The sequence below is a fragment of the Oryctolagus cuniculus genome, chromosome 1, assembly GCF_964237555.1.
Source record: "Oryctolagus cuniculus chromosome 1, mOryCun1.1, whole genome shotgun sequence".
NCBI lineage: Eukaryota > Metazoa > Chordata > Mammalia > Lagomorpha > Leporidae > Oryctolagus > Oryctolagus cuniculus.
This window is the reverse complement of record NC_091432.1, coordinates 10,114,625-10,130,558: the sequence shown is the minus strand read 5'-3', so window position 1 is coordinate 10,130,558 and position 15,934 is coordinate 10,114,625. Positions and strand designations below refer to the sequence as shown.

At 52.6% G+C, this 15,934-nt stretch overlaps 1 protein-coding gene across 4 annotated transcripts in view; it reads left to right on the top strand.

The window, feature by feature from the left end:
* The window catches only part of INCENP (inner centromere protein), a 29,526-nt gene extending 16,858 nt beyond the window's left edge, over positions 1 to 12,668 (top strand). For all 4 annotated transcript variants that reach the window (XM_008274397.4, XM_008274395.4, XM_070069610.1 and 1 more), the window contains 8 exons: positions 4,000 to 4,109; positions 4,183 to 4,303; positions 4,653 to 4,775; positions 5,612 to 5,766; positions 7,444 to 7,522; positions 7,671 to 7,778; positions 10,136 to 10,286; positions 12,131 to 12,668. In XM_008274397.4, the coding sequence (XP_008272619.3) occupies positions 4,000 to 4,109; positions 4,183 to 4,303; positions 4,653 to 4,775; positions 5,612 to 5,766; positions 7,444 to 7,522; positions 7,671 to 7,778; positions 10,136 to 10,286; positions 12,131 to 12,345 (1,062 nt within the window). In that variant the 3' untranslated portion in view covers positions 12,346 to 12,668. The remainder of the gene's footprint in view (positions 1 to 3,999; positions 4,110 to 4,182; positions 4,304 to 4,652; positions 4,776 to 5,611; positions 5,767 to 7,443; positions 7,523 to 7,670; positions 7,779 to 10,135; positions 10,287 to 12,130) is intronic.
* The last annotated feature ends 3,266 nt before the right edge of the window (positions 12,669 to 15,934 follow it).

Here is a 15,934-nt window from a genome sequence, read left to right as displayed (position 1 = left end):
GACCTTGAATCATAGGTCTCTGTGTTTCATCAGATTGAGACTTTTTTAGCTGTTATTTCTTGAAATGTTCTTTTCAGCATCACCCTTTGTCCTGTTCTGGGATGCAGTGCCAAGCGTGTAGACCTTTTGGTGGTGTCTCCCAGTTTCCTGAGGCTGTGTTAGCTTTATTTTCATTTTATCCGAAAAGCGAGGAGACGGACAATAGGCCCAGAGATCTCCCATCTGCTGATTCATTCCTCAGATGCCCACAACAGCTGGGACTGGGCCAGGCCGGAGCCTCTGTCTGCATCTCTCACATGGATGAGGAGCAGGAGCCCAAATACTTGAGTGGTCACCAGCTCCGTGCCAGGGTGTGCATTAGCAGGAAGCTGGCGTGGGAGCTGTGCTGGAACTCAAACTCAGTCACTGTAGTATGGGGTGCTGGAGACCCGAACACCTGCCTGATTGAGTCACTTTCTTGCTGTATCTTTGCAATGTCCTTTCCATTCTACTGTTGAGACCATGCATTTTTTTTTTTTTAAGATTTTATTTATTTTATTTGAGAGTTAGAGTTACAGTGAGAGGGAGAGACAGAGAGAAAGGTCTTTGTTCCATTGGTTCACTCCCCAAATGGCTGCAATGGCTGGAGCTGTGCTGATCTGAAGCCAGGAGCCAGGAGCTTCTTCCCAGTGTCCCACATGGGTGTAGGGGCCCAAGGACTTGGGCTATCTTCTACTGCTTTCCCAGGCCATAGCAGAGAGCTGGATTGCAAGTGGAGCAGCTGGGACTAGAACTGGTGCCCACATGGGATGCTGGCACCGCAGGTGAAGGATTAACCTACTGTGCCACGGTGCCGGCCCCCATGCATTGGGTTTTTTTTTTTTTATTTTTATTTTTTATTTTTTTTAATCTTTTATTTAATGAATATAAATTTCCAAAGTACGACTCATGGGTTACAATGGCTTCCCCCCCCATACCGTCCCTCCCACCCACAACCCTCCCCTTTCCCACTCCCTCTCCCCTTCCATTCACATCAAGATTCATTTTCGATTATCTTAATATACAGAAGATCAGCTTAGTATACCTTAAGTAAGGATTTCAACAGTTTGCTCCCACACAGAAACATAAAGTGAAAAATAATAGATGATTTTTTTTAAATGATGATGAAATCAGATCAGACCTATTGTCATGTTTAATCCCAGTGAGAGTCAAGTTGGGAATTGATAATTTCTTCTTCTTTTTTTTTTTTTTTACAGAAGATCAGTTTAGTATACATTAAGTAAAGATTTCAACAGTTTGCACCCACATAGAAACACAAAGTGAAATATATTGTTTGAGTACTCGTTATAGCATTAAATCTCAATGTACAGCACATTAAGGACAGAGATCCTACATGGGGAGTAAGTGCACAGTGACTCCTGTTGTTGACTTTACCAATTGACACTCCTGTTTATGGCATCAGTAATCTGCCTACATGCATTGGGTTTTAAAACTTCAGTTACTGTGTTGAAATTTTTTCCTGGTTGTGTTAAGATGTCTGAAGGACATTTTTGTAGGAGCTGCTTTAAAGTCTTTATCAGGTAATTCCAGCATCTCTGCCCCCGGCCATTCTGTCTGCTGATTGCCTTTTCCCATGCATGTTGAGGTTTCCTGGTTCTGTGCATTCTGGATTGTGTCCTTGACTTTTGAGCTGTTGTGCTGTGAGACCTGGGTCTTGTTCAAATCTTGTGGAGAATGTTCATATTTTTATGCACGTTGCAGTTGAATAGCAGTTGAGCTGGGTAGATTCCAACCTGGCTTCTAGGGGGTGTGGTTCCCACAGCAACACCCTTGCTGTGCACTGGGTCAGTCTCTGGTATGTGTGCTGCTCAGCAGTTGCTCTGGGCCCTGCACAGGGGTCTGCTCCTTTGGTTCTCCATGTTTTTGGTGTCATAATTAGGGTCAGGTCCTTCCTTTCGCAGCTTGGAGCTGAGCTCAGGAGTTCACTGGTAACCTATGGGATCCCTTCCTGGTCTCTCCAGGACTTGGTGGTTTTCTGGGGGCTCCCTTTCGTGTCCTGTGGCTGGGGCTGTAGTGACCCTGCTCTGCCGTGTGTTCACTGCCACGTCCAGGGCCCCCTGGCAGGGGATAGGGAAGAGAGCAGCAAACAGGCTTTGGCCCAGACTTTGGGGGTCACAGCGTCAGCGTCTGGAGAGGAGCTTCTGCTTCAGAGTCTCGCCTCTGCAGCTTCCTGTGATTGCTGCTGCCCTGTTGCCGTGGGGCTGCTTGTGGGCCAGGCCGCCAGGGAAAGAGGAAAAGAGAAAGATACGGAAACGAGGTTTTGGCCCTCTGAGCACAGATGTTCCCTTCCACTCCCTGAGTCAGCACCAGAGGGCTTTCCCCAGCCTTCTCTCTGTCTGTGCCCTGCTGACCCCTTTGGGGTTTCAGGCTGCTCTGAGTTTAGGCTGCAAGGAAAAAAAACCTGGCGAACTCCCTGGTGTCTAAAAGTCAGGTCTTCTCCAGTCTGCCTGCTGCATTTGCTTTTCAGAGGCCTCAAATAGCTGTTCCTTGAATCTGTCCAGGGTGTGTGGACAGGTGCAATGGAGAGACAGGTGGAACGTCCGCTCCATCTCTCTGTAACCGAGTGTCCTCCCCATCTCCAGGTGGGGGACCAGATTTCTGGATGGGAATGCTCCTGAAGTCGGGGCCAAGAGCCAGCCGCCAGGGAGAAATCCCTAGTAACCACCATAGGGAGAGCGAGGCTGCTATTTGAGGCTGAGCCCAGAGGTGAGAGCCAGGTTGGCGTGGTGGGCGCAGGCCTCCAGGCTGCCACTGCCCACACAAGATCATTCAGGCGAAATGTGGTGTCCTTGACCAGAACCCCTGCCTGTCCCTGCAGCTGGCTCGCTGCTGTGGCCCTGCCCTTCAGGGCTTTGTGAGTTTGCCCAGGAGGGGGTGCCAGCATCAGTCTGCTATACAACCAGCTACTGTTGTTAAAGAGCTGGGTTTAGCATTAGAGTAGCAGTATCCCAGGAAGTTTGCAAAATAAAGTCAGTCTCTCTATGGCAGTCTTGGTTAGCATTTGGCTCTATTTGATTTGATTTTTTTTTTTCAACTCATAGGAAATAATGCACATATACAAAAGAGTATGTTTGTGTGTATCTAAGCACAACGTGGTACTCAAGTTGCAGCATTTCGGGTTTTCAGATTTTCACATCAGGGATGCTTGACTGGTAGTCTGTGCAGTTATCCCCAAATCTGAACTCTTTGAGACTTAGCCTTTGGGGTAAGGGACATTCACTCTGTGTATGAAGTATATTAATTATTATTTTTCTAAAGACTTATTATTTATTTATATGAAAGAGTTACAGAGAGAGTGGGAGACCGAGGTTTTCCATTTGGTGGCTCACTCCCCAAATGGCCACAATGACTGGGGCTGGGCCAGGCAGAAGCCAGGAGCCTGGAACTCCATCTGGGTCACCCACATGAGCGGCAAGATCCCAAGCACTTGGGCCATCTTCTGCCACCTTCGCATGTGCATTGTCAGGGAGCTGTAGCAGAAGTGGAACAGCCAGGACTCGAACTGGTGCTCCTATGGGCTGCTGGTGTCATGGACGGCAGCTTATCCTGCTATACCGCAGCGCTGGCCCCACCCTTGGGTACCCAGAACCTCCTTAAGCAGAGCATTATCCTGGACGGTTGAAGCTGCCCTGCCGTCCCTTCCCAATCTCATTCTTCATTCTCTTCTCAGTGGTACAGTGTGTGGAGTTACGATCAGCACGTCCTTCTGAGCTGAGTGTCTGTGCTGCCCATGGCTCTGCAGGGCCCAGCAGAGAGTGCTGGTGACTCAGGCCTCTGGAGGCACTTGGGGGGGGGGGTGCTGAAGGCGCAGGCCTGGCCCAGGTGGGCACAGAGGGCTCGCAGGAGCGATGCCTGTGGGAAGGGCTCTGCTGCTGCTGCCCGCCTGGCCGAGGGCCGTGGGGCACTGCTGGGGTCACAGCGCTGTCCTCGCTCACGTCCCCACGCCCTCTGCCCCCCAAGGAGAAGGAGCGGCAGCGCCTGGAGAACCTGCGGCGGAAGGAGGAGGCCGAGCAGCTGCGCAGGCAGAAGGTGGAGGAGGACAAGCGGCGGCGGCTGGAGGAGGTGAAGCTGTAAGTGGCCCGGCCCCGGCCCCCGGCCCGCACTGCCGCAGCCGGGCTCCCCTGACCGGCCTGTGCCCCGCAGGAAGCGAGAGGAGCGCCTCCGCAAGGTGCTGCAGGCCCGCGAGCGGGTGGAGCAGATGAAGGAGGAGAAGAAGAAGCAGATTGAGCAGAAGTTTGCTCAGATCGACGAGAAGACCGAGAAGGTGAGAGCCTGGGCTGCTGGCGGCCAGGGTGTCGGGGCCGTGCCCCTGGGCCAGAGAGACTCAGAGTGGACCCAGTGGGCCGCGTAGAGTTTGAGACCCTGCACCCTTTTGCTGCCTTCCCCGTGGGCACGCTGAGGGTTGAGGGTCTCTGCCGTGGGTCTCCTGGCTGCTCCTGGCAGGGAGGTGGGGTCAGGTGTTCCTGGGCAGAACTGGCTTCCAGTGCCCTCCCCCTGGGCTGTGGCAGCGGGGGGTGAGCAGGGTGCCCAGGGAATGGGTGCCCATCGTGTTGAGCTCCAGGCCCCAGCCTAGAGGGGCTGCCCCGTTGAGCACATGTGGGTGGGCCCTGCAGGCCAAGGAGGAGCGGCTGGCCGAGGAGAAAGCCAAAAGGAAGGCAGCAGCCAAGAAGATGGAGGAGGTGGAGGCGCGCAGGAAACAGGAGGAGGAGGCCCGCAGGCTCCGGTGGCTGCAACAGGTGCGAATGCAGGTGGCCATCAGGTAGGGGTGGAGCAGGAGGGCCGCGGCCGTCCAGGAAGTGCCAGGAAGCCCTGCCGGCACACCCTGCTGTGAGGACTGATCCTGGTGGCTCTTGCTGCCTTAAGCCCAGAGGAGATCCAGCAAAGTGTGGGGGCAGGGAGAGTGACAACAGCCTGCCTCTCGTGTTCTGTAGAGTCAGCAATTGGAGGGTCAAGTGCATGCTTGGAGCCAGGCTTCTCATTTCTGCTCTGCCATTTATTAGCTGTGTGACCTTGGGCAGGTCACTCGACCTCTCTGTGCTCTGTTACTTCGTGTAGCAGTGGTATTAACCCGATGGAGTCCTTGTGATGGCTAACTGTGTAAGTGTGCGTAGTGGTCGGGCACTGTCTGGCGAATGCTGTGTTCTCCGCACGATCTGTCCCAGGATGCTCCGCCTGTGAGAGTAGGGGAACCGTCCCACTCCAAGTGCTCTGCCACTGATAACTAGGGTGTATTGTTTACCCTGTGCCAAGTGTGTCCTGTGTGCAGCCCCGGCAGCCCCCCGGGGTGTGGGTGCTGCGTTCCTGTGTTTGCATGAGGAGTTAAGTGGCCCACCCAGCCTCACCCAGCTCGAGTCTGACTCCGGGTCGGTTCCCTGCCTGCAGGCGTCAGGCTGGCCCCTGGGGATTCTGCAGCGTCTGGCTTGGGGCGTCCTGCAGCCCGGCCCCCGCCGTCATCTGCAGTGGCGGCTGCTGGGTGGGAGCCGGCCCTCTGCGCCTCCTGCCGGCCTCTTGTCCCTCCCTTTGCGGCCAGGCCTGGCCAGAGCGTCCTGACCTTGCCCTGTTGCCATCTCAGGAGGAGGAGGAGCGGAGGCACCAAGAGCTGCTGCAGAAGAAAAGGAAGGAGGAGGAGGAGCAGGAGCGGCTGCGCAAGGCGGCCGAGGCCAGGCGGCTGGCGGAGCAGCGCGAGCAGGAGCGCCGGAGGGAGCAGGAGCGGCTGCAGGCCGAGAGGTGCGGGCGGCCGCCGGCCGGGCCGCGCTGAGTGCGAGGGCGGCCGCTGCTCGGGATCCCCGGACTGTGCGAGGGCGGCCAAGACCAGGCCCCCCCTGAGTGTGCGAGGGCGGCCGCCGGCCGGGCCCCCCTGAGTGTGCGAGGGCGGCCGCTGCCCGGGCTCCCCCGACTGTGCGAGGGCGGCCAAGGCCAGGCTTCCCCCTGAGTGTGAGGGCTGCCGCTGGCCGGGCCTCCCCCTGAGTGTGAGGGCTGCCGCTGGCCGGGCCCCCCCGACTGTGCGAGGGCGGCTGCTGGCCGGGCCGCTGGCCGGCCGCGCTGAGTGTGCCGGTGGGTAGATGTGGCCCTTGCCTACGTGCAGGCCCCGTCCTCACCTGGGGGTCTGCCGGCTTTTTTCCAAGCTCAGACGCAGCTGCTGGCAGCTGATGGACTTCTGAGTGGGTTGCACACTGGCTACAGGAGTCAAGGGATGGGGGGTGGGGTTCCTCAGGATCTTGTCTGGGCTCTGCCTCCAGTGGAGTGTGCTGACTGCCTGGAGCCTTCCTCAGCCAACACGGGCGGGGTCTGGTAGCAGGAGCGCATTCTCAGTAGGGTCCACATGGGTGCTTTGGCAGGAGAAAGCTTTGTGAGCTGTGCCAGGGGCTCAGCAACCTTGGCCACTGCTGACTACGTGTACCTCCCCGGCCATGATGGCCCCGGTACTTCCTGCCCCCCACATTTCCAGGCGGTCCCTGATTGGCACCTGCAGTTCTCCAGCACAGTGGTCCTTGTGGGGCAGACAGTAGTCCCACTGTTGGTTTTAGAAGTCTTTATCCAGGAGCCACACTCAGTGTTGGCCAGGAGACCCCTGGGTCCTGTGGCTGTGAGTGCAGACACAGCAGAGTGCCCTGGGTGTGCAGACCTGCAGGCCCAGCACTGTCCTTGGTGCTGCCCCGCTCGGGAAACAGGCTTCATGGAGAAAGAGGACTCATAGCCAGAGGCCTGGGCTGTGTCAGCTCATCTCCTGTGCCTGTTGGTACCCGGGTGTCCCTGGTCCTGTGGGCAGTCAGAGATAGGAGTCTGGCAAGGAGAGTAGGGGGGCTGAAAGCAGTGGGTGGTGCCAGGCAGTGCTGGGGGCCTGGGTGGGGGCCGGGGGTCAGCAGAGTGATGGTCGTGATGGGCAGCTTTGGTGGGTACTGGCTTATTCTTAATACACGTTTCCTTGCTTAATCCTTGCTTGAAGCCCACTGGAGTCTGGGAGCCATCAGCTGTCCCTGACAGTGGGGAAGCAAGTCAGACGGGTCCATGTCTTGTTCAGGGTCATGAGCTCGGAAGTCGGCAGCCCCTGTCCTGCTTCGTGCTTGGAGCCAAGTGTCTGCCCTGTGGGACAGGGTATTGTAGGGGGCAGCACGAACTGTCCCATTTGATTCTTAGGACTGTCTTGGAGTAAAGGTGCTGTAGTCCACATCACATAAAAGAAAAAAGAAGAGAGAGGCTCAGAGACCTAGGTTGTGTGGAAGAGCAGGGGCCGCGTGTTGGCCACCTCCAAAGCCGCGGTCCGGCTTGTGCACCCTGCACGCTGCCTCTGGCCCATGTGCCCATTCTGCTGTCCTTGCCGTGTGGGTCCTGGCTTCCCTGGCAGGGATGGGAACAGGGCCAGGGCTCTGCCTCCTGCCGTGACGTTTCTCTCTGGGTCCTCAGGGAGCTGCAGGAGAGGGAGAAGGCCCTGCAGCTGCAGAAGGAGCGGCTGCAGAGGGAACTGGAGGAGAAGAAGAAGAAGGTGAGGAGCGCTGAGGGTTCCGTCCTGGCGGGTTCCACGCTGAGCCGTGCCCTGGGAAGGGGGGGGCTGCCTGGCCTGCCTTGTGTGGGTGGCAGTGGGAGAAGGGGAGGCACACCCACCTCTGCCACCGGCGCTGGCTGTGTCCCAGGAAGAGCAGCAGCGTCTGGCAGAGCGGAGGCTGCAGGAGGAGCAGGAGAAGAAAGCCAGGGAAGCCGCGGGGGCCAGCAAGGGCCTGAATGTGACCATGGACGTGCAGGTGAGGCCTGGGCCTCTGATGAGAAGGACTCGGGGTGGGAGGGCCCCTCTTGGCTTGTTAGCTTCCCAGTAGTTGCAGGCGCCAGCTGTATGTGTTAGGGCCTTAAGAAATACGAAGGTTGCTCTTGGCCCAATGGGGGTTTTTACTATTTTTCTATACATACTATATTTTAGTATAATTTCTACTTTTCTGTATTTTATACATATTGTAGTTTTTATATATACTATTTTTAAAAAAAGATTTATTTATTTATTTGAAAGTCAGAGTTACACACAGAAAGGAGAGGTAGAGAGAAAGAGAGAGAGGTCTTCCATCCACTGGCTCACTCCTCAATTGGCTGCAACAGCCAGAGCTGTGCTGATCTGAAACCAGGAGCCAGGAGCTTCTTCCAGGTCTCCCACATGGGTTCAGTGGCCCAAGGATTTGGACCATCTTCTACTGCTTTCCCAGGCCATAGCTGAGAGCTGGATCGGAAGTGGAACAACCGGGGCTCAAACGGGTGCCCACATGGGATGCTGGCACTGAAGACGGTGGCTTTACCCGCTTAGCCACAGCACTGGCCCCTGTACTATGTTTTGTACATATGTTGTGCATGTATATTCTTATTCTGAAGGTAGAATTTGTTAAAATTCCAAACTAACTGTTATAAGAAGAGTATAGAAAGCTGGAAAGGTACCCACAGGAGAAACTACCAAGCTCAGTGTCTGTTTGCGGGGATGACCATTAAGTGTTTACACAGGCTCCGATACTTGCACACATGGGCACAGACCAAACAAACCACTTGGCAGCTTGGATGCTCTCTTTCCTTTGCGTATTGTAGACGTCTCTCTGTTTCAGCACGTGTAAACTTCTACTTTTTGGTGGCTATGTTCCAGTTAATTGTACTGGGATGTTATTAGCACCTGTTGATGATCATTTCTGCTATTTTTAGTTCAGTGCCATTACCAAATAAAACATGGAATGGGCAGGGGCTTTCCTGGCAATGTAGCTAACATGTTGAGAGGCTGGTGCAGTGGCGCAGTAGGTTAATCCTCTGCCTGTGGTGCCGGCATCCCATATAGGTGCCGGTTTTAGTCCCGGCTGCCCCTCTTCCAATCCAGCTCTCTGCTATGGCCTGGGAAGGCAGTGGAGGATGGCCCAAGTCCTTGGGCCCCTGCACCCGCGTGGGAGACTGGGAAGAAACTCCTGGCTCCTGGCTTCGGATCGGCACGGCTCTGGCCGTTGCGGCCATTTGGGGAGTGAACCAACGGAAGAAAGACCTTTCTCTCTGTCTCTCCCTCTCGCTGTCTGTAACTAACTCTCAAATAAAATAATATCTTAAAAAAAAAAGAAGATGTTGAAAACTTGGGAGTTTGCTGAATGCTCACATCTGATGGACATGAAATTGCGATTCCTGAAGTCTCCCGGAGTTGTATCAAAGGAAGTAAGTCTTGTCTTGCTGACTTGGAAGAAAAAAACTTTTTAAAAAGATTTATTTATTTATTTATTTGAGTGGTACAGTTATAGACAGAGAGGAGTAGGGAGAGACGGAGAGAGATCTTTCATCCTCTGGCTCACTCCCCAAATGGCTGCAACGGCTGGAGCTTGGGTGATCTGAAGCCAGGAGCCAGGAGCTTCTGGGTCTCCCATGCGGGTGTAGGGGCCCAAACACTTGGGGTATCCTCCACTGCTTTCCCAGGTCATATCAGAGAGCTGGATCGGAAGAGGAGCAGCCAGGACTTAAACTGATGCCCGTATGGGATGTCAGTACCACAGACAGTAGCTTTACCTGCTTACGCTACAGCGCTGGCCCCTGGAAGAAAATTTGCCACCTATTGTAACGTGAAAAAGGAAGCTACTGAGTAGTGTGTGTTCTGTGACTTTTTTACAATGAAAGAGTGACCCCTGAACCTCTAGTTTCTGTATTACTTTTTTTTCTTTTTAAGATTTTATTTATTTGAAAGGCAGAGTTAGGTGAGAGACTGAGAGAGAGAAAAATAGAGAGAAAGAGAGAGAGACTCTCTACTGGTTCACTCCCCAAATGGCTGCAATGGCTGAGGCTGGGCCAGGCTGAAGCCAGGAGCTTCTTCCAGGTCTCCCATGCGGGTGGCAGGGGCTGAAGGACCTGGGCTATCTTCTGCTTTCCTAGGCACATTAGCAGGGAGCTGGATTGGAAGTGGAGAGCCAGGACTTGGACTGGTGCCCATGTGGGATGTTGGTGCTGCAGGTGGTAGCACCTGCTACACCACAGCGCTGGCTCCCGAACCTTCTAGTCTCCTGTGAAATGAGGGGAGGTCATGAGCCCCAGTGCCCCTCAGCCGTGAGAGTTGCAGGGGTGCACAGAGGAGGAGATGACGGCTGTGTTGGTTTTTTTTCAGTCTCCAGCTTGCACCTCGTATCAGATGACTCCACAAGGGCACAGGGCTCCCCCCAAGATCAACCCAGATAACTACGGGATGGACCTCAACAGCGATGACTCCACTGATGACGAGGCGCATCCCCGGAAGCCCATCCCCACCTGGGCCCGAGGTGAGCAGGGCCCGAAGCTCCCCAGGAGACTCTGATCCTTGACCGTCCTCGCCTTCTAGGGGCCTGAGGGTGGTGGTTTAGCTACTGCAGGTGGCAGCAGGCTGTTGTGCTGTGGGCTGGTGGCTTGAGGCATCAGCCTGTGAGCCTGCATCAGGCCTTGGGGAAGGTGTGGCGTCCTGTGGCCTGAGGGCTCACCTGAGGAGGAGACCTGTGCGGGTGGACTAAGTGAGATCCATTGCTGGGTGTTCTGACATGGACTTGAGGCCCTTCCTTGGAGTCTTGCCCAGCAGGGCTCTTGAAACTTGGACCCAAATAAACACCTGGGGTGGGAGTAGAGCTGGGAGTGGTAACTGGATGTAGGCAGAATGTTGAGAGCTGGATCCTGCTGGGGAAGTAGCAAGGATGAGGAGGGGCCTGGGGCACTTGAGCAGGATTTGATGCAGGAGTTTACAGACCCCAGCATTAAAACTGCGTGTGGGCCGGCGCCGCGGCTCACTAGGCTAATCCTCCGCCTTGCGGCGCCGGCACACCGGGTTCTAGTCCCTGTCGGGGTGCCGGATTCTGTCCCGGTTGCCCCTCTTCCAGGCCAGCTCTCTGCTGTGACCAGGGAGTGCAGTGGAGGATGGCCCAGGTGCTTGGGCCCTGCACCCCATGGGAGACCAGGAGAAGTACCTGGCTCCTGCCATCGGATCAGCGTGGTGCGCCAGCCGCATTGCACTGGCTGCGGCGGCCATTGGGGGGTAAACCAACGGCAAAAGGAAGACCTTTCTCTCTGTCTCTCTCTCTCACTGTCCACTCTGCCTGTCAAAACAAAAAACAAAAAAACAAAAACCAAAACCAAAAAAACAACTGGGTGTGGGCGAGTGAGACTGTGCTGTCTCAGACCTGGGTGTGGGGTGTGCTGAATGGAGCAGGGGCATTGGCACACAGTAGGTGCTGCTGGAGGGAGTAGGCATCAGTGCACACAGTAGGTGCCTTGCAGCATTTTCTGAGGTACAGGCTGCAGTGGGAGGCAGCTTCCCCAGAGGGAAGGGCCTGGACTTCCCATAGGGATCAACATTCTACAGCGGACGGCTTGCTGGTGTGGGTTTCACCTCATTCGAGCCCCTCAGTCACTGGGTTCCGGCTTGGTGTCCCTAGTGCTAGTGTTAAGTCACTTGGGAAGTGGCAATGAGCAGGTGTCACTGCAGAGCCAGGCCAGCAGCAACAGCACCTAATCATGGCTGGCCTTGGGTGGCTTTGCTGAAACAGCACGGGGGTGCTGAGACCTAGCCAGGAAGGGTTATTGAGAAAGAACTGAATTAGCACAGGGCTGGTGCAGAGCAAGCACTGAGGGCAGGTTCCCGCTCCCTCACACCCTAGGTCCTTCCCCAGCCTCGTTGGTGGAGCAGTGCCCTCCCACGGCCCCGCCCTGGGGCCTCTGTCAGGCTGCACTGTGATGTGAAGCAGCAAACAGGGAGGTCGAGAGCAGCCTCTCATGCTCGAGTTCTGGAGATGGACTCATCTTCCTGCTGGGGCTGCAGTTATTAGCCTTGGCCTCTGGGGAGAATAAAGCCCCTGCGCCCCAGTCATGGTGAGGACAGTGACCTCAAGTGGTGGAGAGGTCAGCCGAGAGCCTGGCTCATGTGAGCTCTTGTGGTCTGTCTGCAAGCAGCTGGCAGTAAGGATGTGAATAAGAGCATTACCAGTGCTTGGTGTGGGTGGGCGGGGGAGGGCTCTGGAAGACGAGCTGATTTTTGGGGTTGGGGTAGGCAGGGGTGAAGAGGATGCCAGGGCACTGTGGGTAGCAGGGAAGGGATAGGAGGCTAATGGAGAGTGACCTGGACCTCCACTTGCCCCTGCAGGCACCCAGCTCAGCCAGGCCATCGTCCACCAGTACTACCACCCCCCAAACCTTCTGGAGCTCTTTGGAACCATTCTCCCACTGGACTTGGAGGACATCTTCAAAAAGAGCAAGCCCCGTTATCACAAGCGCACCAGCTCTGCTGTCTGGAACTCACCTCCTCTGCAGGGCCCCAGGGCCCCTGGCAGCCTGACCTACAGCCTCAAGAAGCACTGAGGCAGGCTACGGCCTCCTTGGCAGTCTCTGCTCCTGTCGCTGTCCGTCTGTCTCTCTGTGTCGGTCTGGTGTCCGCCCGCCTGGTGTGCCAAGCTGAGGGCTTGGTGAGTTTTATATAAACGTTTTCCATGTGCCAGATGTTTCTGCTGTAGGTGGAAGGTGGCTCCAGGCTTGTTTGGAGGATGGGTGTGGTGGGTGGTTGGGGAGGAACCAGGCTGAGCCCCAGCCTGCCCACAGGCAGCACTCTGTAAATAGGTTGTAATTCAGCTGAGTTTTTGTCTCTAGTGTCTTGAGAGCTAGATTAATAAAGTGTATTCCTTCAAGCCTGCGTGGGTATTGTGAAAACTGGGGGGCCTCAGCACCATGCCCTGCAGCTGGGGGCCCCTTGGAGGTTGGGCATCAAGATCGCCTGTTGGGAGATCCTACCCCCAGAGATAGTGATGTAGTGGGAATCCTGGTGCCTGGACAACCCCTGGGAAAAGCACACCAGTTCCTTTCACGATGGAGCAGGTGAAGGTGCTTCCTGTATTTCTGGTGCTCCTTGTTTGTCAAGAGGAGCTTGTTCCCTGGGAAAGACCTGGATCTTGACAGCTCTGTCGTTCCCCAAGCTTCACCCTCGCTGCATGGTGGTCAAGGAACCTGAGGAAGTCTGTGTGTACTGCTGAAACATGGCTGACCTTAGGAAGGGGGGTCCCCCAGAACCATCTTGGGACCAGTGCTTGCAGGCTGAGAGGTTTCCCCAACCAAAGCAGACAGCCACTAACTCAGTGCTTAGTGGCAGTGTAGGCTGGCCCTGGTCCTGCCCACTAGCTGCCTGCTGCGTTCTTGGTGCACACCCTCTGCTGCTCTATCCGTAGAAGAGGGCCTGGCAAGCCAGAACCCATGGGCCACGTCAAGTTGCATTCAGCTTTCTGAACAGAGTTTTTTGGAACACATTTAATGGGAACTCTGTCCTTCTTCACTGGTTACGTCAGATGCTCTGCTTCCAGGGCAGATGGGTCATGCAGCTGAAGCCAGGTGGCCTGCAGACTTGAAAACATTTATGATCTGAACCTTTACAGAAAAAGCATGCTGACCCTTGCTTCAGGACAAAATAAAGGCTAAACACCAGAGCCTTTAATAAGTGAGAAAATAATGAACACAGAACAGTAGACTGGAGTCTGGAAGATTCTACCTGTTTTAGGAAGCCTTTTGTCCTGAGAGGAAGTTTTTAGGAAGGCAGAAGGTGTATTTTGGATGACAGCTTTGGAGGTTCATGGTCCAAGGTGGGCAGCCTCACTGGTTTGTGGGTGGTAACAGAGGTGGATGGTGGAGTGAGTGCAGAGGGAGCATCACACGGTGAGCAGAGACCTGGAGCTCACTCATCTGTCCATGTCCACGAGTCTGTATAAAGCCACCGTGATTTGATCCTGGGGACTCCACCCTAGCAACTAATCCAATCCAGTCACTTCCCAAAGACCTTGCCTTCAGTTGGATCACACATTGCCCCTCTGACGCCATTGATATGAGATGGGTTTAAACATCTTCCTGACTTGGGAGCATTATCAATGCAAAGCAAAGCATTTATGGTTGATTGGAATATGGTATCCAATTTACATTTGTTCCTTATGTTCTGATTGGATAGTTGTGTAAGCTGGTGAGTGTGTTTTTGTCTAAAAACCAGTAGCAAAATATTTTTGTGTGCATATTGATGCAGTGTGTTCAAGACAAGGTTGTTACTCAGCAGAAAGGTAATTCCAGGTGCTCCTAGTTTAGCCATTCTAGCAGGTGTGTAGTGATCACTCCTCATGGTTTTAATTTGCATTTCCCTATGGCTGGGGAGGGTGAATGATTTCCCATGTATTTATTTGCCGTCTGTGTATCTTTGGTGAAGAGTGTTCTCAAGTCTTTTGTACCTTTTTAAATTGGGATGTTTTCTTTCTCACTGTCGAGTTTATGAATCTTTCTTATTATGAATACAAGTCTGTTGTTGGGTTTGTGCTTTGTAGCATTTTCTCCCAGTCTGCAGTGTATCTTTTTGTTTAACAGTGTCTTTCACAGAGCAGAACTTTTAATTTGGCGAATTTCAATTTATCAATTTTGTTTTCCTTTATGGGTTGTGATTTTTTGGTGTCATGACTAAAAAATCTTGGTCTACCACCAAAGACTCTGTAAGTGTTTTATTTTTGTACTTGTTGCATTTTGATTTATGATCTATTTTGAGTTAGCATTTTTAAAAGTGTGAAGTTTATGGTTTTTGTTTGTGTTTGAGTGCATATGCGTGGATGTCTAAGTTGGTCCAGCACCACTTGTTGAAAAGGCTGGCCTTTCGATACTGAATCCCTTTTGCCTCTTTGTCAAAAACCAATTAGCCATATTGTTGGGCCTGTTTTCTGGATGTCTTATTCTCTTCCATTGATCTGTGTCTCTCCTTTGGTCAATGCCATGTGGTCAAGTTTACTGTAGCTTTGTAATAAGTCTAAAAACCTAGTAGTGAAATTTCTTCAACTTTATTTTTCCTTTTCAGTATTGTTTCAGCTATTCTATCAGGTTTTACTTTTCCATGTGAATTTTAGAATCAGTTTATCTGTACAAAATTTCTCCTGAGATTTCGATTGGAATTGCATTAAATCTAAAGTCAAATTTGGAAAGAATCCACATTTTTATGACAGGGAGCCTTTAATCCATGAACAGAAGGTGTTTATTTACAGCTCAAGTTTCATCAGCATTTTGCAGTTCCAGCACACAGATCCTACACATACATTGTTAGATTTATAGCTGTTTTCTTGGAGCTGTTGTAAATGTGTTATTTTTCTGACTTTGGTTTCTACTTGCTTATTGGTGGTATATAGAAAACAATTGATTTTTTTGTGTTGATGTGCCTTCTGATGCATCTACAACAGGACTCCGTGGGAAATGCATAGCACTAAATGCCTGGTTTAGAACAAAGGGTCTCAAATCAGTGATTTTTAGCTTCTACTCTAAGAAATTAGAAAAAGAAGAGTAAATTTAAAAAAATGGAAGACAAGAGAAATAGCAAAGAGCAGGAATCAGTGACAATGGAAAGATAAATGGTGTTGTAGAAATGGATAACCCAAAAGCTGGGTCTCTGAGAAGCTTAGGGAAATTTGCAAACCTGTATCTAGACTGATCAGGGGAAAAACACAAGATAAAAATTACCAGTGCCAGGAATGAGAGAGGGGGCATCAACTACAGAGTTTTTAGGAGTTAAACTGTTCTGAACAATTTATGTTAATATGTTTGACAGTTTAGGTGAAATGAACTCACAAGTTCCTTGGAAGATACAGATTATCTCAGGTCATTCAAGAAAAAAATAGAAAACCTAAACACTACTATCAATGAAAGAAATAGAAGTTTTAGTTAAAAATCTCACAAAGAAAGCTGTAAGCCTAGAAGGCTGTACTGGTAAATGTTACCACACATTTGAAAAAATGGTACCACGTCTACACAAGTTCTGCCAGCCAACTGAAGTGGAAAGAATAGTTCTCGATTCTGGGAGGCCAGCATTTCCCTGACCCCCAACCAAACATTGCAGAAATATTAACACAAAAGTTCTAGCAGATCCAATCCTTAATAAATTATCCTTATA